The 25,625-nt window shown below is 37.7% G+C and overlaps 1 protein-coding gene across 1 annotated transcript in view; it reads left to right on the forward strand.

Annotated features, from left to right (window-relative positions):
- Positions 1 to 1,815: 1,815 nt before the first annotated feature.
- The window catches only part of LOC136320489 (caspase-13-like), a 28,524-nt gene continuing 4,714 nt past the window's right edge, over positions 1,816 to 25,625 (forward strand). Inside the window, exons 1-6 of the mRNA XM_066253661.1 lie at positions 1,816 to 1,926; positions 7,114 to 7,362; positions 11,449 to 11,555; positions 13,405 to 13,578; positions 23,895 to 24,129; positions 25,427 to 25,570. Coding sequence (XP_066109758.1) covers positions 1,920 to 1,926; positions 7,114 to 7,362; positions 11,449 to 11,555; positions 13,405 to 13,578; positions 23,895 to 24,129; positions 25,427 to 25,570 — 916 coding nt within the window. The 5' untranslated portion in view covers positions 1,816 to 1,919. The remainder of the gene's footprint in view (positions 1,927 to 7,113; positions 7,363 to 11,448; positions 11,556 to 13,404; positions 13,579 to 23,894; positions 24,130 to 25,426; positions 25,571 to 25,625) is intronic.

Below are 25,625 nucleotides of genomic sequence, written 5' to 3' on the forward strand. Positions count from 1 at the left end.
TAATAATACATTTTAATATGATAAATGCAAAATAAGAACATTTGGAATATTTTTATTGTAATTATGCCTATTAATATTTAATAATAATTGTAAAAAAAAGTACTTATTTAGATACATATAAGTCACATCACATGCAATGTATTGACTATGCTTCGATCAAACATGGAAATTTACAGATTAGTCTTCCAATATCAAAAAGGGGGACACTTTTTGAGGGAAGATGGAACTTACAAAAGAAGGACTGGTCACCTTACTACTACCAAACCTTAGCCAGAAATTACATATTTCTATCTTTCTTTAAGGTATTTTAGGGATACAAAATAATTATGATTTTTACCCCAAGCTAACAACTAGTAGTTTACAGTCTTATTGCAAAGACAAGCTGGTCAATAAATATAAAACAATTAGCTGCCAGTACATGACACATTGTGAATTAGTGTGAGGATGTGTTGTTTACAAAATAATGTCTGTGCATGGTGCCATGGTAATGGGTTTGGGGTAAAATCCTCCACTCAGTGATATTATACTTAGAAAAGACTGGAAGGACAGCCATTCACTTGCAATTAGAAATATGAGCATTTTCAATCCTAACCCATTAACAGAGCAAGTGGATTTCTGACCTTCTGAAGACCTTCAAGACCTTCAGAGTTGAATGACCCAATCTTTTTTTTTTTTTTTACCAATTGTTCCACATATCTCTTTTTACCCTTTATTTGTTTTTTTTTTAATTGAACTTACTGGGGTAACATTGTTTATAAAATTATACAGGCTTTAGGTGCACAACTATATCCCTTTCATACTACCATGCATTTGTTCTACTACAGCCTGAGACTGCCTCTACGATCACTTATTGTTCAGAGAATATCTTAAAAGGGGGAGTGAAAAAAAGGGGGGGAGTGAGAAATCACCCTCTATAAAACTGAAATGTGAAGGCACGCTTAGGCAGTTAAAGAAGAGCATGAAGGGAGTGGAAATGAAGATTTCTTCAGAATTTATCCATCAAAACTCAGATTGAGGCCCTGGCCGGTTGGCTCAGTGGTAGAGCATCAGCCTGGTGTGCAGGAGTCCCAGGTTCGATTCCCGGCCAGGGTACACAGGAAAAGCACACATCTGTTTCTCCACCCCTCCCCCTCTCCTTCCTCTCTGTCTCTCTCTTCTCCTCCCACAGCCAAGGCTCCATTGGAGCAAAGTTGGCCCGGGCGCTGAGGATGGCTCCATGGCCTCTGCCTCAGGCGCTAGAATGGCTCTGGTTGCAACAGAGCAGCGCCCCAGATGGACAAAGCATCGCCCCCTGGTGGGCATGCCGGGTGGATCCCGGTCGGGCGCATGTGGGAGTCTGTCTGACTGCCTCCCGGTTTCCAACTTCAGAAAAATACAAAAAAAAACAAACAAACAACAAAACAACAACAACAACAAAAAAACTCAGATGGACAGAGAGACAGGGAAGGGAAGATACCAGTACAGCTGAAACAGGAAACAGAAGTTATGTTGGATAATTCTTATCTGGAAATAAAAGGAGATATGTTAGTTTTAGCTCCATTGTTTTTAGATGAACAGATGAGAAATACTGAGAGATCAGAAAGAGGACAGAGAGAAGGAAATGTGGGGGCAATGAAGTGACAGAAGGAGAAGGAAGAAAAAACAATGAGAAGTGTCAGCCCATAGGAAAATATTTCAAAAACTTGACAATTGTTTTCTTCCTAAAGTAAGAAGCTTTTCTTTCTAAACACTGGGAAACCCATTTGTTCTCTACTGGGAAATTCCAAACAGACAGTGAACTCTGAAGTTCTAAACCGCAGTTTCCTAATCTATGACTGCATGTCCCCACCCACGGCACTAAGGCAATGTCCCAGTAGCTTTCGTTTTTAAACCTGTGGTCACTGCACAGCAGCAGGAAGGGGCTGAGGTGCTTGACACTCATGGCTGGTGAGTAGGGGTCTTTTCTGATTAAGGGTCAGGGACTTGGCTCTTAGGAAACAATTTATTGCTCTGTGACAAACAGAAATAACAAGAGGGAAACAAGCCAATGGTTTGGAAGCTGAATTCTTCCCCTTATTAGCTCTATGCAACTTGAATCATCAGGGGACACTGCCTTAGAGAGGCTGAAGGGAAAGTGAGGTTTCCAGGTATTTTAGACCCAGGAAGAATTAATCCCTTTCTTTTAGCTTATGGTAATGGAGGGGAGGGCGAAGACAAAGAGAGTAAGTTATTTGTGTGTGAGACAACTCTTGAAAATTCTAAGTGCACTCTGAAATCTCCTTGCTTCCTGTTGATTCCAAATCAGTTATCTGCATCATAAATATGCTCCCATAATCTCGTAAGTGAGTTTTGAATTCTCGCCCCCTTTACCATCCCCTATATTGAATTACATACTTGGTCTTTTAAAGTGATTCTATTTTTCTCTCTCTACTCCTGGTGCCAACTGTAGTGCAGTTTTTCCTAGATTGCTATCACAATTTTTTAACTGGTTTCCCTCCCTCTAGGATTTAACCCTTTTATTCACCTTGTACACTACTTTCAGGTCCTGTTTCTCATACACAGAAGCTAAAAAAGTCTAAGAGGTAGAGTCATTAGCTACTTATGCAGCTGGTATTAAAATATGTCACATCACTTTTTTGGTTTCATTTTCTGTATTTGAAAAGGAAGAGGTTCAATTACATTTGCACTTTCTAAACTTTATAACAAATCTGAATAACATGTAGTCACTTCTTAAAAATTCACATTATTCAGATTATCCTGACCCTAAATTTCTCAATCTTCAGTAGACTGTAGGCATTTATAACCTTTTAAAGATTTGCAGAAAAATTTTTATATAGCAAGTCTGGCATAAGTTTGTTTGCAGATTAGAACCATTGAGAAAAATGATTAGTTAGTTATGTTTCAGTTATCACATTCTAGTTATTTTACTCGTGAACTAGAATGACTCCCATTGCCTCTTTAAAAATGTCTGAACTTTTCAAACAGGTTTTCCTACCTCTAAATATATATTATAATTATCTTTTTTTTCATGAATCTCTCTAAAATACAACGTCAGCTTCACCAAAAAATTATATTTACTGAATTTACCATACTCATACTTCCTCATTCTTATGTTTCTTTATTTCTTTGATTCTTTTCATGGTATAATTCTTTCTAGGGTTTATGACTAAACTCATAACATTTAACTTAAGTTCCTAAAATACAAGAACTGCTTGTTTTCTTTTTTGTCTTCTTTATGACACTAATACAACATTTGGATGGAGAATAATAAGCTAAATTCACACTTCTGGCTGCCTCTTTGGCCAGGCAGGATGGCCTTACTGGTTATTGGACTGGACTCAGTGTCCCATTAAATAATAGGTATGAGAAACTAAAAGGCACTGGACAAAAACAAGTAAAACAGCCCAATAAGTATAAATAATAGAGTTTGGTTAGCCATTATTACATAATTAACAACAAAAGAACAAAAATTGCCAGCCTAACCAGAAACAAGGAGCCCTGGGAGCATATACCTCTAATTCTGTCTAGTCTTGGAGCATCAGGTAGGATTCCGAGGAAGAAGTGACCTCTGATCTGAGAGTTAAAAGACAAACCCAGCAGCAGGGGAACAGGAAAAAATGTCTGGGTGGGAGACTGCCCACAAAGAGATTCCTAGTAAAAAGTTTCTAGAAACTGAAAGAAGGGCAGGGTGTTTATTTATTTGTTTATTCATTATTGAATTCATTGGGCTGAAATCAGTTAATAGAAGTATATACGTTTCAGGCAAACAATTCTATAATACATCATCAGTATCTTGTGTTGTATGGAAACTTGAGGTGGTAAACTCAGATTGTTTAAAATGTAACAAACAAGTTGGAAAGATGGCAGAGCATGAAGATGGGTAAATGAGAAGACCTAAATTTGATTAAGCCCTGATGTTTCATTGTCTAATTTAGGTTTTCCAACACTAATTCATTGTGGAGAACAGATTAGAAGGGGGCAAAGGTTGATGTTTAGGATTCTTGAATTAAGTAAAAAAGAATGTTGACCTAAAATAGAATAAAGTGCAATTAGAAATGAGAGAAGTAACTGGATTCCACATTTAGTAGATAAAATCAATACAGTTTGATCTGAGATACAAAATAAGTTATTCAGAAAACAGAAGAGATTTACTATTACAATGTATTACTGGTTTGATGTACTTGGTATTTAGGTATCATGTATTAGTATAGGTAACAAAACAGATGAATATAAATGATCAGTAACTTTATAAAGATGAATTTAACAAGTTTGTGGGTTATTGAGAAGAGATGGATACATGAGTCTTGATTTTGGTACCACATTTGGAATGAGTTAGTAAATTTGAGAGTAATTTATAATGAAGCCATGAGAATGTATAGATAGCAAGAAGAGGACCTATGACCAAAACTCTTTGGTTGTACTGTTTACCATATTTTTCTAGGGTTTATGCCTTTCTTTCACTCAACAATATACCACCTTGTTGAGTTCACAGGTAAAAAGAACTGAAACCCAGAACTCAAGCAGACTAATATTTCATACACTAACCTGTATACTGTTTGCAATTCTTCAAACTCTCTGTTCTAATATCTGTATACTATATTACATATTGGTATTTCTGCTATCTTTTCTAAGAAGCCTTTGTGACCTCAACTACAGAAATTTATTCAGTCTTTTTAATGGTCCTGCAGTGTTATGTATTATTTTAATAACCCTTTACCAAGATCATGCAGTGTAGTTTGATGATTTGAAAATGAGGGGCTCTGAACTCCTGAGTTTGGATTTCTCTTTTCCATTTACTGTATACACTATGTACTATGTATATTATTTTTGTCAATTACTTAACTAACTGCACTCTGTTTGTTTTTTAATATAATAAAATTACTAATATACTAATTATATGAAGTTTTGGCGAAGTTATTTTTTCTTCTTTTCCAAGTGAAAGGAGGGGAAATAGACAAACTCTGTCATGCTCCCCAACAGGGATCCACTTGGCAACTCCCATCCAGGGCTGATGCTCTGCCTATCTAGAGTCATGCTTATAAATAAACTATATTTAGCACCTGAGGCAGAGGCTCCACAGAGCCATCCTCAGCTCTTAAGGCCAATGCACTCAAACCAATCTAGCTGTGGCTGTAGGAGGGAAAGAAAGAGAGAGAAAAAAGGAGGAGAGGAGGGCTGAAGAAGCAGATAGTGGCTTCTCTTGTGTGTCCTGACCAGAAATAGAACTTGGAACATCCATATGCTTAGCAGTGCTCTACCATTGAGCCAAGGTCAGGGCCAAGATTTGGTAAAGTTTAAGTGAGACAATTCATGTATAGCACTTGGCACCATTAAGGGTTCAATGATAATTAACTATTATTACTAAAACTATTCTGTAAGGACAGGATGTGAATCCTAATTTGTGTGATTTGGGGCAAATGATCTATAAAATAAGGAAAATAATAGTTATCACATTGGATTATTGAAAATATATGGCATATTAATAATTATATTTAGTAGAGACTTGTATATAATAATAATAACAACAATAATGATAATTTTCATTGCTTTGTATGTATTTCTTACTTAATCATTTTAAGAAGGCAAGAGATTTTAGCTGTTATGTAGTTAATTGACATTAAGTAACTTTTAATTCATGTTTTATAATTTCTGTTTCTTTCTCATAATCGTTGACCAATAAACCCTTATTGAAAGAATAATTCAAGATAACATGAAAAACAAGGTCCATGTTCTTATTAAATGTCCTGACACATTTTCTTTAGTAAGTGTCATTTTGTGTCAAGACTATTCTTCTATCTAGATGGACTGGGTAATTATCTTCTAATTAATGAGAATTGATGAGATATCCTGTCTTTTTATATATATGTCTAAATCACACCTGTAGTGTTAAAAAAGATTTATTAGCTTGACTTTTATATTTCTCTATAAAAATTCAAATTACCCCAGACAGTAATAAATTAATGCAGTCTCAAATTAATCTACCATGTTGAAAGATTAATCATTAGATTAATTTTAACTCTAAATTTTAATTGAGATAAGATTCTAAAGTATTAAGACTCTAGATACATTTATTTACTTATTCATTAAATCATGTATTCAGTAAACTTATAAATACTTTTTAAGCATTATGTAAATCTTGTTTTTATTTTATTTTATCATAATTGAATTTATTGGGGCAATACTGGTTAACATCAGGTAATCAATTCTACAATGCATCTCTGTACACCATATTGTGTGTTCACCTCCCTAAGTCAAGTCTTTGTCATCACCATTTGTACTTTTTTTTTTTTTGTATTTTTCTGAAGTTGGAAACGGGGAGGCAGTCAGACAGACTCCCGTATGCGCCCAACCGGGATCCACTTGGCATGCCTACCAGGGGGCGATGTTCTGCCCATTCAGGACATCACTCTGTTGCGACCAGAGCCATTCTAGCACCTGAGGCAGAGGCCATGGAGCCATCCTCGGCACCTGGGCCATCTTTGCTCCAATGGAGCCCTGGCTCCAGGAGGGGAAGAGAGAGACAGAGAGGAAGGAGAGGGGGAAGGGTGGAGAAGCAGATGGACGTATCTCCTGTGTGCCCCTGCCGGGAATCAAACCCAGGACTCCTGCATGCCAGGCTGACACTCTACCACTGAGCCAAGTGTTTTAAGCACAAAGATGTGGGTAGAGGATGTAGATACAAAAAATGTTAATTCAAAAGCACAGGGCTTTCAACGAGGAAACTAAATATAGAAGAGAGAGAATAGATTCTATGGCACAGTGAGAAGAATTGTTAGTATAAACCAGAGCATGGACTTTCCTCGGAGCATGCATTACAGGTGGATCACCATCATCACTGTAAGAAGGAAAAAATAGAGAAATATAAGAAGAGAGGATGACAGTAGGTCCAATGTCACAGAAAGGAGATGAGAAGCTATCAAAAAATCTTTAAGTGGCAATGAATCATTTTAAAAAGCTTGGTATATATTTGATATACTAAGAGAATTCCACAGGTATAATGAAAGAATAATGTACTCTATTGGGAAAATGGTGAAATAGTCAGAAAGTATTGCACATTAGAGGAAGCTTTCTAAATACAGAGTGAAACTTTTTAAATTGTGCCAATAGTTGAAGGAGTTTTTGTATTTCTGACAGAACACAACAGAAAACCACTTAAGGCTCTGGAAATTGTTGGTAAAGAACTCTTAACTGAACTTTTGGATGGCATAGTGAAAAAAAATGTTCTGAAATTGGAGGAAGATGAAAAGCAAAAATTTAATGATGCCACTTCTAAAGACAAGGCCTCAGTCTTATTGGATATTGTGCGACAGAAACATCAGAAAACCAGTAAAATCCTAGTCCAAAACTTCCTTAACATGGACAAGAATTCCACTGGCACAGAAGGTAAGAATGGAACCTAAACAACAAATATCTCAAATTTTCCAGACTCTATTCAGCTCCAAAACCCCTCTATAAATGCCCCCTATCCTTAAATTACTACAATATTATTTTCACTAACTTTCTCATTACTCATTAGAGGCTACATTTTTCTTTGTGAGAGGAGATTCCATTTCTAGTTACCTAAGAAGTTGAGTCTTTGTGTTTAGATTACTCATGAAAATAGCTCATTTTATAGACTGTATAGTTGGGGATACATGATCCTGAACCCAAGGTTTGTCCCATTAGAAACTATATAACTTTCTTCAAGTTTCTTAACCTTCTTAGGCATCAGTCTCGGCATCTGTAAAATGGGACGATTTCAGTACCTTCGCAGAGTTTGTAAGGCTAGGAAAAAGATAAGCATGTGCTGACAATGCCTAAGGTTAAAGCTCTAATCCAGCACTCTTCTCTGAGCCTCAGATACATTTAGCTCCAGCTGCATATTCAACATTGTCACTCAAATATTCCTCTTGCTTCAGAGAACTAAGGTGTCTAAAATTACACACTTGATCCCCCCACCAAGTCTATTCTACTCTATTTTCTATCTCGCTAGAAAGATAATCTAACAATTTTCTTAATCCAGAGTACAACTGTTTTTTGGCCAATGAATAATAACTCTTAACAGAGTGCTGAGTAAAAAGCAGGCACATAATAAATATAAGCTAAATATACAAATAAAGAACATGTATGCAATAAATATTAGTTATTATTATTATTTGGCTTATAATTAAAAATGTCTAGTGCTTACTCATTTCTGCAAATTGTAAAATATGATCAAGAGAACACCTATAACATATCTAATATATTAAAATCTTTCAAAACTTTTAACCCAGATTGAGTTATGAATATTACTAGTCTAAATATCCCCAGGTCCAAGTTCACCAGTGACAGATTATTTTCTACAGAGTTTAACCTGAAATCCCAGCCCTGAATACTAGCATGCATCAATAGTAGAGCTCCCTTTTTTAGTAGATTCCTTTTTATTAAAAAAATAAATAAATAGCTTTCCAACCACATACAGGAGGGGTATGGGTAGGACAAGAGTCTGTCTTTCCAGCCCCGGCCCCCAGTCCATGTGGTTTTGGTAGCAATAAGATGTGTAGGGTAATGGCTCCAGAAATAAAAATGGTGTACAAATGAGTATGGGGAGGAGAAGGATGCATAAGCAGTGAGGAGTCCTAGGGGAAAGGAAAGACAAGGTCAGTACTGGGAATACTGCCGGTGGGAGGGCATTCCATAACATTTCCTGTTGATCCATCCACTATGGATATTGTCTTTGCCCATCTTGACAGTCATGGTGACAGTGATGTTGAAGGTGGGGCTTCCCTGGTGCTCTTGGTATGAGGATCTGTGGTAAATTCCCAGCCTACATCAGTGAGTCCCAGATCACAGAACATTTCTGGCCCCCATGTGTCAGCCATTCACATAAGCTTCATTAATAAGCCTTTCTCTAGTTAGAAGGGACATTCCTACCGGCAGGAAGTGCATGCCTTTTTGGTAGATATCCAAGATTGTGACCTAAGCTGTAGATTCTCATTAATATTTAAACTGGTCTTTGTGCAAGTTTATTACTCTTTCTTAAATCTGGGAAGGGATGGGAAAAATTTGGAGTTTTATTTGTTTGTTTGTTTTTTCAAAAATAAGAGATCAGCAAATGGGAATCAGAATTGAAGTAGTGGAAACTTGAAAATAATTTTAGCAACCTTAGCAATCACGGTGAGCATTAACCAAGCTGAGGCAAACTACTGCATCAGCAGAGACAGTGGTAGGCATGGGGCAAGTATAGACCATGACCTGATATGTTCAGTGGATCGCAGGGTTCTACCTGCACATGGAGACTCCAAGGTGATTCTAAGACACATAAAGTACACTGGCTCAGCAAGCCAAGAAGCAGGGGAAGATGATTATTAGAATAAGCAACAGCCCTGGCCAGGCCTTTTGCATATCATTATAATTCTGAAAATTGCAACTAGTGAATTGAGGTAATGGAGTGGTAGTAGGAAGAATACAAAGTATTTGTTTGTTTTATTTAACAAATACACACACACACACACACACACACACACACACACACACACACGCTATGTACCAAGCACTGTTACTTAGAGAGATAAATACTCAAATTCCAATCCTCCAAGAGGGATGGATTTGTCTCATTTTTGTATCAGTTGAAGGGATTTCCTGAGTCTTTTATCAAATAACAGGTAAAACTGAAATATGACAGTTTTATCCAATCTCCTAATTCTCTCACTTCTTTCTGCTGCACTGCCAGGCTGCTAAAAACCCCTTGTGAGCAGCAGGCTGCATTATCGTGTCTGTGTTGTAATGAAAGCATTTCCTTTCATGCTAATTTCACCATTAAATTAACAGAAATATTAATTCCCAATTTTAACTCCAAACACTATATTTATATAAAGGTAGATGCATGGTCATTGGGAAATGATGTTTCTTAAGTTAGAAAATTCACCAAACTTGTAAATAAACTGAAAACTGAGGAGATTTTTGATAAGAAACATACTCTCTGAGGAAAGAATATCTCAGGACTTTGGGTGACTTTATATTACCAGAAGCTTCTGGAATGAAGAAGGAGAATGTGTCATTGTTTAATCTGTATATAAAAAGAAAAACGTTCAGAAAGTTTAGTTTCCTTAAAGCCTTACAATTTGCTGCACACCAGAGCTCAAGTATTTAGCATGCATTTTAGAAAGACATTTATCAAAAATATTATGAAAAAAAATAAGGGAAATAAATGAGTAAAATAGAAAAAATATAAAAGCTGAAGATTTTATACAAGATAATATAGTTTTTTTACTTTAAATAAAATAAAATCAGAGTGTCTTGATTGGTTCATGTAACTAAACATCAAGGTTTATTCCTATCATGGAAAAAAACCTTTTTAAGATCTTGGTAAAGCTCCCTTGCGATTTGTTTATGAATTATTCCTCCTTCCTCATACAGAGAAAGGCTCTGGACTTTCCCAGGCTCTTGCAAAATCTCTTTCAAATGACGCCTAGTGGCATTATTCCATTTCTCTAAGGATTAGGTCAGAATGAGTCAGAAACAAACTTTTCCGATAAGAGTTATCCCTCACATTTCAAAATATGGGTTGAAAATTTACTGCTGGTTGTTCAGTACTTCGGAGGCAAGGACATCCAGTATGTTTTGAAATCTCTGACTAAAATATTCTCCATCTGACCCTGGAATCAGCACTCTGATTACTAGATAACATTTCTCCTTGAAATAGCTAACTTGGCAATTTAGTGAGTAAAAATAGATGTCCATCTCCTTTAACAAAGTTAGGAATTCAGGCTCAGGTTGCTAAAAAATAATACCTGGATGGTGTAGGATTCAAGATTCTATTGAATATTTAATGTGTATATGGGTCTGTGTGTTCTGAGAGAAGACTAGGGCTGTTATACCATCCAATATGATAGCTACTGGCCACACTGTAACTATTAAGTGATTAAATTGTGGTTAGTAACACATGCTCAAATGATGACAGTTTGGATACATTCTGTTAAATAAAATATAATTTTATTTGTTTATATTTCCTTTTTTAATGTGGACATCAGAAAATATTTAATTGCACAGATGACTCAATTATATTTCTAATGTATCACACTAATAACAATTTGTTCAATGAACTCTTGTTCAATGACAGTTAAAACTCCACTTAGATAAGTGAGTATGCTAGAGTAAAAACTTGCAAAACTCAAACTGTTTCTGCTAAAAATAAAAAGCTGAATTTGACCCAAATCACTGAGGTGTTTTCCTCATAATATTCAGCATCAATTATTAGATTTTGGGACAGTTCTGTTACCAAGGGTTACTCCCTTCTTTTCCAGTCACAATACATCTCTTTATACTACAGGTTAGATACAACTATATAATTTCTACATGAAAAAAAGTTAAAAAAAAAAGAAAGAAGAAAAATAAAAAAAAACAATTGTCGGGATTTACCTTCTCTGTCAGTACTTCTAGGTGATAACTGGGTCACAGATGCAAATATTAAAATTTATATCATGTGATGTCATGTACTATGTCTTACAGTTCCCGTTGAAATGGCTGGACCAGCTGAGGCAGAAGAATATACAGATACCCTCAAGCTTTGTCCTCAAGAACAATTCTTGAAACTGTGTAAAGAAAGGGCTGGAGAGGTACTGCGTTCAATATATAAAGTAGGAAAAGAGAGAGAACCAATTGCTTTCACTGAATGTATAATTTCTCAAAGTACTAATTGTGAAGTGGTAGGGTAGGGACAGCAGTAATATTTTCATAGATTCTTTGAGCAAGAAGAAAATCATGTAGCCTCAAACAGATTCCAATTTTCTTTCAACCCCATGATAAAATACAGAGATCTCTCACTTTATTTGTTCTCATATCCATTTGGGATTTATTACATTTGTAATTAATCATAGATTCAAAATATTTATAAAATAACATGGATGAGTAGTAGTTATTTGCATTCTAGTTGAAAAGCCTAGACATAAACATATTTAAAAAATATAATTTAAGCCTGAAATGCCTTTTATATTGATGTGTTAAAAATTATGCTAGACTATGACCAGGGGTTCAGTGGAAAGAGTGTTGGCCCAGCGTATGGAGGTCCTGGGTTCAATTCCCAGTCAGGGCACACAGGAGGAATGACCATCTGTTTCTCCCCCTCTCCTCTTTCTCTTTTTATCTCCCCAGCCAGTGGCTCAATTGGTTCAAGTGTGGCCCCAGGCACTGAGGATAGCTCTGTTGGAACACATCAGCCTCATGTGTTAAAAATAGCTAGGTACTCCAGGCCCTGGCCGGTTGGCTCAGTGGTAGAGCGTCGGCCTGTTGTGCGGAAGTTCCAGTTCGATTCCCGGCAAGGGTACACAGGAGAGGCGCCCATCTGCTTCTCCACCCCTCCTCTTCTCCTTCCTCTGTCCCTCTCTTCCCCTCCTGCAGCAGAGGCTCCATTGGAGCAAAAGATGGCCCGGGCACTGGGGATGGCTCCTTGGCCTCTGCCCCAGGCGCTGGAGTGGCTCTGCTCGCAACAGAGCGATGCCCCGGATGGGCAGAGCGTCGCCCCCTGGTGGGCGTGCGGGGTGGATCCCGGTGGATCCCGGTGGGGCGCATGCGGGAGTCTGTCTGACTGCCTCCCTGTTTCCAGCTTCGGAGGGATACAAAAAAAAAAAAATAGCCAGGTACTCCAGCATTGATCCCAGAGGGGATTGCATAGTGTATCCTGGTCGGGGCACATGCGGGAGTTTGCCTCTCACCTAAAATAATAATAATAATAATAATAATAATAATAATAATAATACTGAAATAATGATATTACCAAAGGCAAAGGATCTTTGATGTATTTATTTTTAGCTGATGCCAATAGCAAATATCTCTTGAAATTTTTCTGAAATTTGACCTGAACCGTGAATACTAAGAATAATTTGTCTGGGTGGAGAAGAAGGAGGAGAAAGAGTAGAAATTGCTCTAGTATTTTCAAGGTTCTTTTTTCTTTCCTTTTTTTTTTTTTTTTAAGAGAGAGAGAGAGAGAAAGAAAGAGGAAGAGACAGAAAGCAGGGAGAAGTGGGAAGCATCAACTTGTAGTAGTTGCTTCCTGTATGTCCCTTGACCAGGCAAGCCCAGGATTTCACACCAGTGACCTCATCATTCCAGGTCTATGCTTAATCCACTGACCCACCACAGGCCAGGCCTCAAGGTTCTTGAGTAACAATCCCAAATATGTTGTGTCCAGTTCTAGGCTTTTGAAAAATGAATCATTTTCTTTTTCATTTTTTAGTGAAAAAAGTAAATATATATATATAATCTAAAGAGTCTGAATCACTCTCAATTCTCATTTTTTTATTGTCAATTCAATCCATTATAAAAAAATTGAAAAGGCAGGGTTTCTGTACAGCAAACCTGGGGAGAAAGAATCTATCTATATGAGCTCTTAACAGGGCAACAGTGACTATATGAGGATTTAAAAGAGACTTAGGGAAATCAAACTCACTGCAGATCCGTTTCCTGCAGATCTATACAATAAAGGAGAGAAAGGACCGCACTCGTCTGGCTCTCATCATATGCAATAGAGAGTTTGATCATCTTCCGCTCAGGAAAGGAGCTGAGATTGACATCACAGGAATGAAGGGGCTGCTTGAGGGCCTGGGCTACACTGTGGATGTAAAAGAGAAACTCACAGCCAAGGTAAGGGCCCCTCACCTACTCCAATATGTACATGTTCAACACACAACCTCTTACTAACAAGTTAACTTTATAATGTTAGCCAAATACAGTGGTACCTTGACACATGAGTTTAATTCATTTCATGGCCGAGCTCGTGACTCAGTTTGCTTGTGTGTTAAATCTAGTGGAGGGTGGCAGAAGCTCGTGATTCAAATATCCGCTCATGACTTGAAGCAAAAAATCTCCAGAGTGATTGCTTGTCTCTCAAATTGCTTGTGATTTAAAGTGCTTATGTGTCAAGGTACCACTGTACTTAAACAATCTTATGCCACACATCAGTATGTACACACACATATGTATGTGTATTTATAAAATAAAATTATTAGACAGGTGACATCTCTGTCTTTTTGGAGTTCCAAGTAGCCTCAATTTCATACAACTAGACAAAGAGTGAACGGCATGTATATCCACACAATTCTTTTTTTTTTTTTTAAAGATTTTATTTATTTATTATAGAGAGGGGAGAGAGAGAGAGAGAGAAGGGGGGAGGAGCAGAAAGCATCAACTCCCATATGTGCCTTGACCAGGCAAGCCCAGGGTTTTGAACTGGCAACCTCAGCATTTCCAGGTTGACACTTTATCCACTGCGCCACCACAGGTCAGGCTCCACACAATTCTTAACTGCAAAGAGATGATTGCAGACACACTATTTATTCCCAGAACATTCTAAAGTAGTGAAGGTTTAGCAGGCATGAACTACCATATAAATACTGAGTCCTGACTGTCACAGGGCCTACTCCTGGCACTGCAGGTGGGTCTGAGAATGAGACAGAACCAGAGATGGGGTTCAGCCAGTTCTCACCAGTTTGGTAGAACTGATACCTAATATTTTGTTGAGTTTGGTGAACTAATTGTTAAAATGGCACTCGTAATCAGAATTCTCTCAAAGGTGGGCACCTGGGCAACCGCTCAATGTGGAAATCACAAATTTATATTCCTTACTCTTTTTTAATGTTCAGCTATCCACACAACAGCATATTCTAAGCACCTGTAGTAATGTCCATTCCGTCCATAGGTGAAAATAACTGCAAGTGAGGATGCCAATCTAGAAGCAATATAAAAATATCTTAAATATAACAGTTTTATTGTTTTTGTTTTGGGCATTACCTAATATTTTTTATTAATATTTTGAAACTGTTTTACTCTAGTATTGTGTACCTCTTTTCTTGTTCTTCTTTAAGTATTAAATTCATGAAATAATAAACTACCTTTCAGTATATTGTTTTTTTTATACTTGAAACAGTCATTAGGGCAGAGAACCTGTTGTTAAATTATTTGAATTCCACCACTGGACAGGATGTTTCAAGATCACATTGATTTAGGTTTACTCATGGGGGGCAATCAAACTAAAAGCAAAACAAAACATTTCAGAGGTTTTCTATGTCTATGTATCTCTCTGTATGAGTGAAAAGGAAGGTGAAAGCAAGAGAAAAAGAAAAAGAAAACAAAAGAGCAAATTAGGAGTGACGTCACGGAAATGGCGCCGTGAGCAGCGCGTCCGACAGCTCTCCCCTAAATCACAACAAATTTATCAACTACAAACAGAAAAATTTATCCTCGGAGCATTCCGGAGTTCCACACAAACTGAAAGCGAAAGGACTGTTATCACTTGAATCTGAGAGACGAGGGTGTGGAGGAATCTACAACAGGGACATTCTTTCAAACCGAAAGGAAGTGCGCCTGTGGTGAGTCAGCCCATATACTTGGGAACCGCGAGCCGCCGCGAGCGGCCGACGCGAGCCGCCACCTCGAGCCGCCGCGAGCCCCCGCAAGCTGCCGCCAGGAGCGGCCGCCACGAGCCGCGAACCGCAGCGAGCAGCCGCGCGCGCCCGGTCCGGTTGAGCACCGCTGACGTTCCCAGCGGCCCGCACACTGCGAGTGGGGGTCGCTGGCCACTGGTGTCCGGAGCGCCCCATTCGCGCGTGCCTTGGGCATTCCACGCGCCCAGGGCGCCATGCTGGCCCGCACACCCAGGGGGCTCCATTATACTGCGCCTGCTGCGGTCCAGCCGCCAGCGGCGGGGCAAGCTGGAGAGGCTTGGGAGATTCTCTCCATGGGTGGGGCACCTCACCCAGCCATTCAAGCTAACAATCAAGCGTTGGGGGAGGGACGCGCGCAGGCAGCCTAAAATACCTTCGGAAGCACAGCTGTGTCCCAATCACTGAAATTAGCTTAACCCATGAAATCTGCGCACCCTCAGTTCTATTTGATAAGATCTCTCTCAGTTCAGCGATCCAAGACAAGAGGCGTGATATTTTTTAGTGCCTATCGCTAAAGGGGCGGGGGCAACTTCTGATTGATAGAGCCTTCATATTCAGGGATAAACGCTAACAAGAAGGACTTGGCAGATAATAAGGTCTATACTACACTAGTCGCAAGCAGAGACTAGTGCCTCTTCTTCCCTGCAAAAACAGGCTACAAAGTGTGGAAAGCCTGGGTTGAGAGGTCCAACTAAATGATAGGCGCTGAACAGTCACCTTGACAACAATTGACTCCCACCCCCGCCTGATTACACTGGAGGCCCTGACTCTCAGAGCCTTTCCCAAAGCCTTGCACTGAGTGGGGATAGAGTGGGGATTTCCCAGCTCTTTGAGCCTCTTACTCCCCAGGCAGAAGCAGTTGCAGCCTTATAGCTGGATCACCAGGCTGCTAATTCAGAAAGGGGGGACTAGGAGAGAGAATCCAGGAAAGCAAACTCTCTCATCGTTGGACCCTGCAAACGCCAACAAGCCTTTACTTCCAGCAAGACTAAAGCCAATTATATGACATTGCCATAGAATCCCATCAACTGCAAATCCCTACCTAAGAGTGACACAGGGGCAGAGCCTGGGGTACAGAGTCACCGACCAGGAAGAGGGAGAGAAAAGAAAAAGGAAGAAGTTAACCTCTCAAAATCAAGAAAAACCCACAGACTTTACAACTTGATCCACTAATTTTTTGTTGTTGTTGTTGTTTGTTTGTTCTATCTTTTTGCCTTTATATCCTCCACCTCGGTCCTTCTATTCTCTGCCCATCTCATGCTTCCCCTTTCTTGAACTACACTACCAATGAGTGTTGCATTTTATTTTTCTTCTTCATCCTCACCCTCCTTTAAGGTTATACTCCAAAACACTTAACTCTCACTCTCTCCTCTTTTGTTTTGTTTTTTTTGTCTTGCTTTATTTTGTTTTTTTCTCTTCCTATTTTATTTCTTCCTTCGTTTTTCTCTTTTTCTTATTTTTTCCTTTCTATTCGTTTTTTCTTTTCACATTTTACTTTCATCCCATATAATCCTCAATCACGAACAAATAAGTTAATTTGGGACTCAAGGCTTTTTTTTTGGCTTTATTTCTCTTTTTTGCTTTTGTTTTTATTTATTTTTTCTTTTTTCTTGTTTGTTTATTTTTGTGGCATTTTGGGTCCTCCCAACCCAAGGTCTCCATTGTATTTAGTCTTCGCTCCACTTAATACAACAGATTTTTACTTATTATTTTTATTTTTTCTTCTTTATTATTCTTTTTTGGTCCTTTTTTCTGGTTCCCTCTTATCCCTCTCATTATATCTCTTAGTTGACTATCACTTACAAGCAAATCATCTTATGCTTGTCTAAGATTTTCTTCCTTTTTTTTTTTTTTTTTTTGCATTTAGTAGGCCCCTACTTCCTTTTTTTTGCCCCTTGAACTCTTCACCCCAAATCAGGCCCTCCATTATAGGCACGATATTTCCCTGAGGAGGGGAGAGGAGGGAAAGAGAAGAGAGAAAAAAAGGGGGAAATAATAAATTATTACTGGTTTTTTTTTGTGGGGTGTTTTACCTTTTTTTTTTTTTTTTACTTTTTACTCTTTATTAATTCTAATTAGTGCTATCAATAAGACCACCCTCAGATGCCGATAAGAAAGAAGAAATCAAATATTATGGATACAAAAGAAAGAGAGGTAACACAAATAGATGTGGAAAAATCTATGGAGAAAAGACTTAACATATTGGAAGCCTTGGAGCTAAATGACAGAGAATTTAAAATAGAAATCTTAAAAATACTCAGAGAGATACAAGAAAACACAGAAAGGCAATATAGGGAGATCAGAAAACAACTCAATGAACACAAAGAATATATTACCAAGGAAATTGAAACTATAAAAACAAATCAAACAGAAATGAAAAACTCAATTCACGAGCTGAAAAACGAGGTAACAAGCTTAGCTAACAGAACAGCCCAGATTGAAGATAGGATTAGTGAAATAGAAGACAAACAACTTGAGGCACAACAGAGAGAAGAAGAAAGAGACTCAAAAATAATAAAAAACGAGAAAGCCCTACAGGAATTGTCTGACTCCATCAGAAAGAATAACATAAGAATAATAGGTATATCAGAGGGAGAAGAGAAAGAAAATGGAATGGAGAATATACTCAAACAAATAATAGACGAGAACTTCCCAAGCCTGTGGAAGGAACTAAAGCCTCAAATTCAAGAAGCAAAGAGAACACCAAGTTTTCTTAACCCCAACAAACCTACTCCAAGGCACATCATAATAAAGATGACATAAACCAATGACAAAGAAAAAATTCTCAAGGCAGCCAGGGAAAAGAAGAGTACAACATATAAAGGAAGGCCTATTAGATTATCATCAGATTTCTCAGCAGAAACTCTACAAGCTAGAAGAGAGTGGACCCCAATATTTAAAGCCCTGAAAGAGAGGAACTTTCAGCCAAGAATACTATACCCATCAAAGCTATCCTTCAAGTATGAAGGAGATATAAAAACATTCACAAATACAGAAAAGATGAGAGAATTTATCAACAGAAAGCCCACACTCCAGGAAATACTAAAGGGGGTTTTCCAACCAGATTCAAAGAACAAAAGAAAACAACACCACAAGTAACAGCTCCACCAAGAACACAATAAAACCAAACTTAAACTGTGACAACAAAGGAAAAAAACGGGGGAGAGGATGGAGATTAACAGTAGCAAAGGATGATGAAGTGCAGAAATACTTATAAGATAGGGTACTACAATGAATATGGTAGGTACCCTTTTCATTACTTAATGGTAACCACCCTTAAAAAAATCCACCACAAAAACACTTGACTTAAAAAAGGTAGCAACAGAGGAAAGAAGTATGGAGCACAAACAAACAAAAAACAAATGATAGAAAAACAAAAGAGAAGAATCAAACTAGATACAAAACTAACAGAAAGCAATTTATAAAATGGCAGTAGGGAACCCATAAGTGTCAATAATTACACTAAATGTAAATGGATTAAACTTACCAATAAAAAGACACAGAGTAGCAGAATGGATTAAAAAAGAAAATCCAACTATATGCTGCCTACAAGAAACACATCTAAGCAACAAGGATAAAAACAAATTCAAAGTGAAAGGCTGGAAAACAATACTCCAAGCAAACAACACCCAAAAAAAAGCAGGCGTAGCAATACTCATATCTAATAATGCTGACTACAAGACAGAAAAAGTACTCAGAGACAAAAATGGTCATTTCATAATGATTAAGGGGAAGTTGAATCAAGAAGACATAACAATCCTTAATATATATGCACCAAACCAAGGAGCACCAAAATATATAAGACAGCTACTTATTGACCTTAAAACAAAAACTAACAAAAATACAATCATACTTGGAGACCTCAATACACCGCTGACGGCTCTAGATCGGTCATCCAAACAGAGAATCAATAAAGATATAGTGGCCTTAAACGAAATACTAGAACACCTGGATATGATAGACATCTACAGGACACTTCATCCCAAAGCGACAGAGTATACATTTTTCTCTAGTGTACATGGAACATTCTCAAGAATTGACCATATGTTGGGCCACAAAGACAATATCAGCAAATTTAGAAAAATTGAAATTGTACCAAGCATATTTTCTGATCATAAAGCCTTGAAACTAGAATTCAACTGCAAAAAAGAGGGGGAAAAACCCACAAAAATGTGGAAACTAAACAACATACTTCTAAAAAATGAATGGGTCAAAGAAGAAATAAGCACAGAAATCAAAAGATATATACAGACAAATGAAAATGAAAATACGACATATCAGAATCTCTGGGATGCAGCAAAAGCAGTAATAAGAGGAAAGTTCATATCACTTCAGGCCTATATGAACAAACAAGAGAGAGCCGAAGTAAACCACTTAACTTCACACCTTAAGGAACTAGAAAAAGAAGAACAAAGACAACCCAAAACCAGCTGAAGAAAGGAGATAATAAAAATCAGAGCAGAAATAAATGAAATAGAGAACAGAAAAACTATAGAAAAAATCAATAAAACAAGGAGCTGGTTCTTTGAAAAGATCAACAAAATTGACAAACCCTTGGCAAGACTTACCAAGGAAAAAAGACACAGGACTCAAATAAATAAAATCCAAAATGAAAGAGGAGAGATTACCACAGACATCATAGAAATACAAAGAATTATTGTAGAATACTATGAAAAATTATATGCCACCAAATACAACAATCTAGAAGAAATGGATAAATTCCTAGAACAATACAACCTTCCTAGACTGAGTCATGAAGAAGCAGAAAGCCTAAACAGACCAATCAGCAGGGAGGAAATAGAAAAAACTATTAAAAATCTCCCCAAAAATAAAAGTCCAGGCCCAGACGGTTATACTAGTGAATTCTATCAAACATTCAAAGAAGACTTGGTTCCTATTCTACTCAAAGTCTTCCAAAAAATTGAAGAAGAAGCAATACTTCCAAACACATTTTATGAGGCCAACATAACCCTCATACCAAAACCTGGCAAGGATGGCACAAAGAAAGAAAACTACAGACCAATATCTCTAATGAATACAGATGCTAAAATACTAAACAAAATACTGGCAAACCGAATACAACAACATATTAAAAAAATAATACATCATGATCAAGTGGGATTCATCCCAGAATCTCAAGGATGGTTCAACATACGCAAAACGGTTAACGAAATACACCATATCAACAAAACAAAGAACAAAAACCACATGATCTTATCAATAGATGCAGAAAAGGCTTTTGATAAAATACAACACAATTTTATGTTTAAGACTCTCAACAAAATGGGTATAGAAGGAAAATATCTCAACATGATAAAGGCCATATATGATAAACCATCAGCCAACATTCTATTAAACGGCATAAAACTGAGGACTTTCTACCTTAAATCAGGAACAAGACAGGGTTGTCCACTCTCTCCACTCTTATTCAACGTGGTGCTAGAAGCTCTGGCCAGAGCAATCAGACAAGACAAAAAAATAAAAGGCATCCATATCGGAAAAGAAGAAGTAAAGGTATCACTTTTTGCTGATGATATGATCCTATACATCGAAAACCCGAAGGACTCCACAAAAAGATTATTAGAAACAATAAACCAATACAGTAAGGTCGCAGGATACAAAATTAACATACAAAAGTCCATAGCCTTTCTATATGCCAACAATGAAATATTAGAAAACCAACTCAAAAAAATAATCCCCTTCACGATTGCAACAAAAAAAATAAAATACCTAGGAATAAACATAACAAAGAACGTAAAGGACCTATATAATGAAAATTACAAAGCATTGTTAAGGGAAATCAAAAAAGATACAATGAGATGGAAAAATATTCCTTGTTCTTGGATAGGAAGAATAAATATAATCAAAATGGCCATATTACCCAAAGCAATATACAAATTTATTGCAATTCCCATCAAAATCCCTATGAGATTTTTTAAAGAAATGGAACAAAAAATCATCAGATTTATATGGAACTATAAAAAACCCCGAATAGCCAAAACAATCCTAAGGAAAAAGAATGAAGCTGGGGGCATTACAATATCTGACTTTAAACTATATTATAGAGCCACGATAATCAAAACAGCATGGTATTGGCAGAAAAATAGACACTGAGACCAATGGAACAGAATAGAAAGCCCAGAAATAAAACCACATATATATGGTCAAATAATCTTTGATAAAGGGGCCAACAACACACAATGGAGAAAAGAAAGCCTCTTCAACAAATGGTGTTGGGAAAACTGGAAAGCCACATGCAAAAGAATGAAACTCGACTACAGCCTGTCCCCGTGTACTAAAATTAATTCAAAATGGATCAAAGACCTAAATATAAGACCTGAAACAATAAAGTACATAGAAGAAGACATAGGTACTAAAATCATGAACCTGGGTTTTAAAGAACATTTTATGAACTTGACTCCAATGGCAAGAGAAGTGAAGGCAAAGATAAATGAATGGGACTACATCAGAATTAAAAGTTTTTGCTCAGCAAGAGAAACTGATATCAAAATAAACGGACAGCCAACTATATGGGAACTGGTATTTTCAAACGACAGCTCAGATAAGGGCCTAATATCCAAAATTTACAAAGAACTCATAAAACTCAACAACAAACAAACAAGCAATCCAATAAAAAAATGGGAAGAGGACATGAACAGACACTTCTCCCAGGAAGAGATACAAATGGCCAACAGATATATGAAAAGATGCTCAGCTTCATTAGTTGTTAGAGAAATGCAAATCAAAACTACAATGAGATACCACCTCACTCCTGTTAGATCAGCTATTATCAACAAGACGGGTAATAGCAAATGTTGGAGAGGCTGTGGAGAAAAAGGAACCCTCATTCACTGTTGGTGGGACTGTAAAGTAGTACAACCATTATGGAGGAAAGTATGGTGGTTCCTCAAAAAACTGCAAATAGAACTACCTTATGACCCAGCAATCCCTCTACTGGGTATATACCCCAAAACCTCAGAAACATTGATACGTGAAGACACATGTAGCCCCATGTTCATTGCAGCACTGTTCACAGTGGCCAAGACATGGAAACAACCAAAAAGCCCTTCAATAGAAGACTGGATAAAGAAGATGTGGCACATATACACTATGGAATACTACTCAGCCATAAGAAATGATGACATCAGATCATTTACAGCAAAATGGTGGGATCTTAATAACATTATAAGGAGTGAAATAAGTAAATCAGAAAAAAACAAGAACTACATGATTCCATACATTGGTGGAACATAAAAATGAGACTAAGAGACATGGACAAGAGTGTGGTGGTTACCAAGGGTGGGGGGGGAGGGAGGACATGGGAGGGAGGGAGGGAGAGAGTTAGGGGGAGGGGGAGGGGCACAGAGAACTAGATAGAGGGTGACGGAGGACAATCTGACTTTGGGCGAGGGGTTTGCAACATAATTTGATGACAAAATAACCTAGACATGTTTTCTTTGAATATATGTACCCTGAATTATTAATGTCATCCCATTACCATTAATAAAAATTTATTAAAAAAAAAAAAGAGCAAATTAGTGAGTGAGAGGTAAGTAATTGTTTTGATGGAATGGTCAAGAAAAACCTTGTTAGGAGACAATATGACTGAATGATGGCTACCAGTAACAAGACAGGTCTGGTAATATGTGAATAAATACATTCCAAGAGAGATGACTACAAATGAGAAGTCTAAACTAAATATGGAACTGGCACATGAAAATCTCAGAAAGACCAGTGTGACTGGAGTCTAGAGGAGGAGGATGAATGGTGGGAGAGAGTATATGTGTGTCACAAATTTAATTTTATTTTAATATGAGAAGGGTTTTTGAAGGGAAGTGGTCTGATAATATTCATGACACAAGTTTCCTATTAAATAATGACCTAAAGGACAGAGATAGAAAAAAAATTATGTAATTAAAAATAAGCAAGTGTGCCCTGGCCAGTTGGCTCAGTGGATAGAGTGTTGGCCGGTGTGTAAATGTCCCAGGTTCAATCCCCCATCAGAGCACATGAGAAGAGACTGTCTGCTTCTCTTTCCCTCCCTCTCCCTCTTCTCTCTCTCTTTCTCCCTTGCAGCCAGTGCCTCAATTGGTTTGAGTATTGGCCCTGGGCACTGAGGTTAGCTTGATTGGTCCGAGTGTTGAACTCAGGTGCTGAGAATAGCTTGGTTGATTTGAGCATCAGCCCCAGGTGGGAGTTGCTGGGTGAATCCCATTTTGGGTGCATGTGGGAATCTGTCTCTCTAACCCCCCTCTTCTCTCTTAAAAAAGTATTTTTTTTTAAAGTAAGCAAGTGTAAAATACATCAAGAAGACAATTCTTATAATGTAAGCAGGAGCAGAGAGTTGAACACCCTGTTTCTTGTAGAAAGAAAAAGAAAACTATCATTTAACAACCACTATGTGAAGGCACAGTGATCAGAATATTACAGATTCTTCTTGTACTGCTTATGATAAAGAGGCGGTCACATTAATGTTAATGTTTGCGTATTAAAGTAAGACTTTGTGGTCTTTTTCAGGAGATGGAGTCAGTGCTGAAGGCATTTGCTGCCCGCCCAGAGCATAGGACTTCAGACAGCACATTCTTAGTGTTCATGTCTCATGGCATCCTGGATGGAATCTGTGGGATTCTGCATAGTAATAAAAACTCAGATGTGCTACGCTATGACACGATCTTTCAGATATTCAACAATCGTAACTGCCTGAGTCTAAAGGACAAACCTAAGGTCATCATTGTCCAGGCCTGCAGAGGTGGTGAGTTCGTATATGACAAATTTAAAGGCCAATCTCTGGCTGGATAACTTGGTTGGTTAAGAGCATCATCCCAAAGCACAGAGGTTGCTGGTTCAATCTCAGCACATACAGGAGCAGGTCGATATTTCTCTCTCTCTCTCTCTCTCTCTTTTCCTCTCTCACTAAAATCAACAAGTAAAAATTAAAAAAAAAATAAAGGAAATATAAAAATAAAGAAAATCAAAGGTCATGAGATGTTTGCCAAGGATTGTGATGTATGTTTTGCTTTTAGGGGAAACAATCTTAGACCCCATTCAGTGGGAAAAAAGTGGATTGAATTTTTGGGAAACTCCAGTTAGGGGATTGTTCTTTTCAGCTGAGAAATATCTATTCAATTTAATCCAGGGTAAGTGGTGAAGGAGATCTTTGGAATCCCTAAATCAAAGTTTAACAAAAAGTATTTAAACCTTGGAATGAAATTATTTTAATGACAGCTTTAGTAGTAAATGTTTTCTATACAGTTTGACATTCTCTGGCTTCAGGAGAATTTCATTTGAAAGCGGAGCTATTCTGTAATTGCAGCACCTTTTTTTTTCCCTCATGCATTATTGAAAGAGACATGAGTAAGGAGATGAGGATTCTTGAGATTTCTGTCAAAATTTTCTTTGTCTTTTCTGACTTCCAATTGCCTCTTAGCTTTTTGAATCAGTGTTTGGGAGAATAAGCAGAAATAAGTTAGCTAAAAAAAGATTACATGCTCTGAAATTATGCAGACCATGCTTTATCTCCTTTGCCCTTATTAGCCAATGGGTTTTTCCAGCTATACAATACTGTCACTATTTACTGACAAGATGCTGTCACTATTAATTGGCACATTGTTCAAAGACACTAGAGAGAGGTCATGTTATGTGGGAGGAGGAGGAGTTTAGTGTGTGTATATGTTTTTCTGTATAAAACTGGTGGGGGTTGGGGGAATGGATGGGGTGGCGGAGGGATTAAGAAAAAAAGGAAAAAAACTCATGGACATAGGCAACAGTGTGTTAACTGCAGGGGGTGCAGGAGTGAGAAGGTAGAAGAGGGTATGGGAGGGATAAATGTTGAGGAATGAAGACTTGACTTGGGGTGGTGAACACACAATACAGTGTACAGATGATGTATTATAAGATGGTACACCTGAAATCTATATAATTTAGTTAACCAGTGTCATCCCAATAAATTCAATAAAAAGAAAAAAATAAAATAAAATAAATGAGGTGGGCCACTAGGACAGTCATATTGAGGGAGGCACACAGTGTGTACAAAGTTGATGTCTCTACAGAAAATCGTGGTGATCTGTGGGTCAGGGACTCTCCAATGGCCTTGGCAGACAGTACTTCGCTGCCCCCGGAGAACCTGGAGGACGATGCTGTTCATAAAACACACGTGGAGAAGGATTTCATTGCTTTCTGCTCCTCAACCCCACGTACGTATCTTCCAGTTACAGACAATGATGTGGATGCGTGGGCTTGAGGCCACAT

Source organism: Saccopteryx bilineata, chromosome 1 (assembly GCF_036850765.1).
Source record: "Saccopteryx bilineata isolate mSacBil1 chromosome 1, mSacBil1_pri_phased_curated, whole genome shotgun sequence".
Lineage (NCBI taxonomy): Eukaryota > Metazoa > Chordata > Mammalia > Chiroptera > Emballonuridae > Saccopteryx > Saccopteryx bilineata.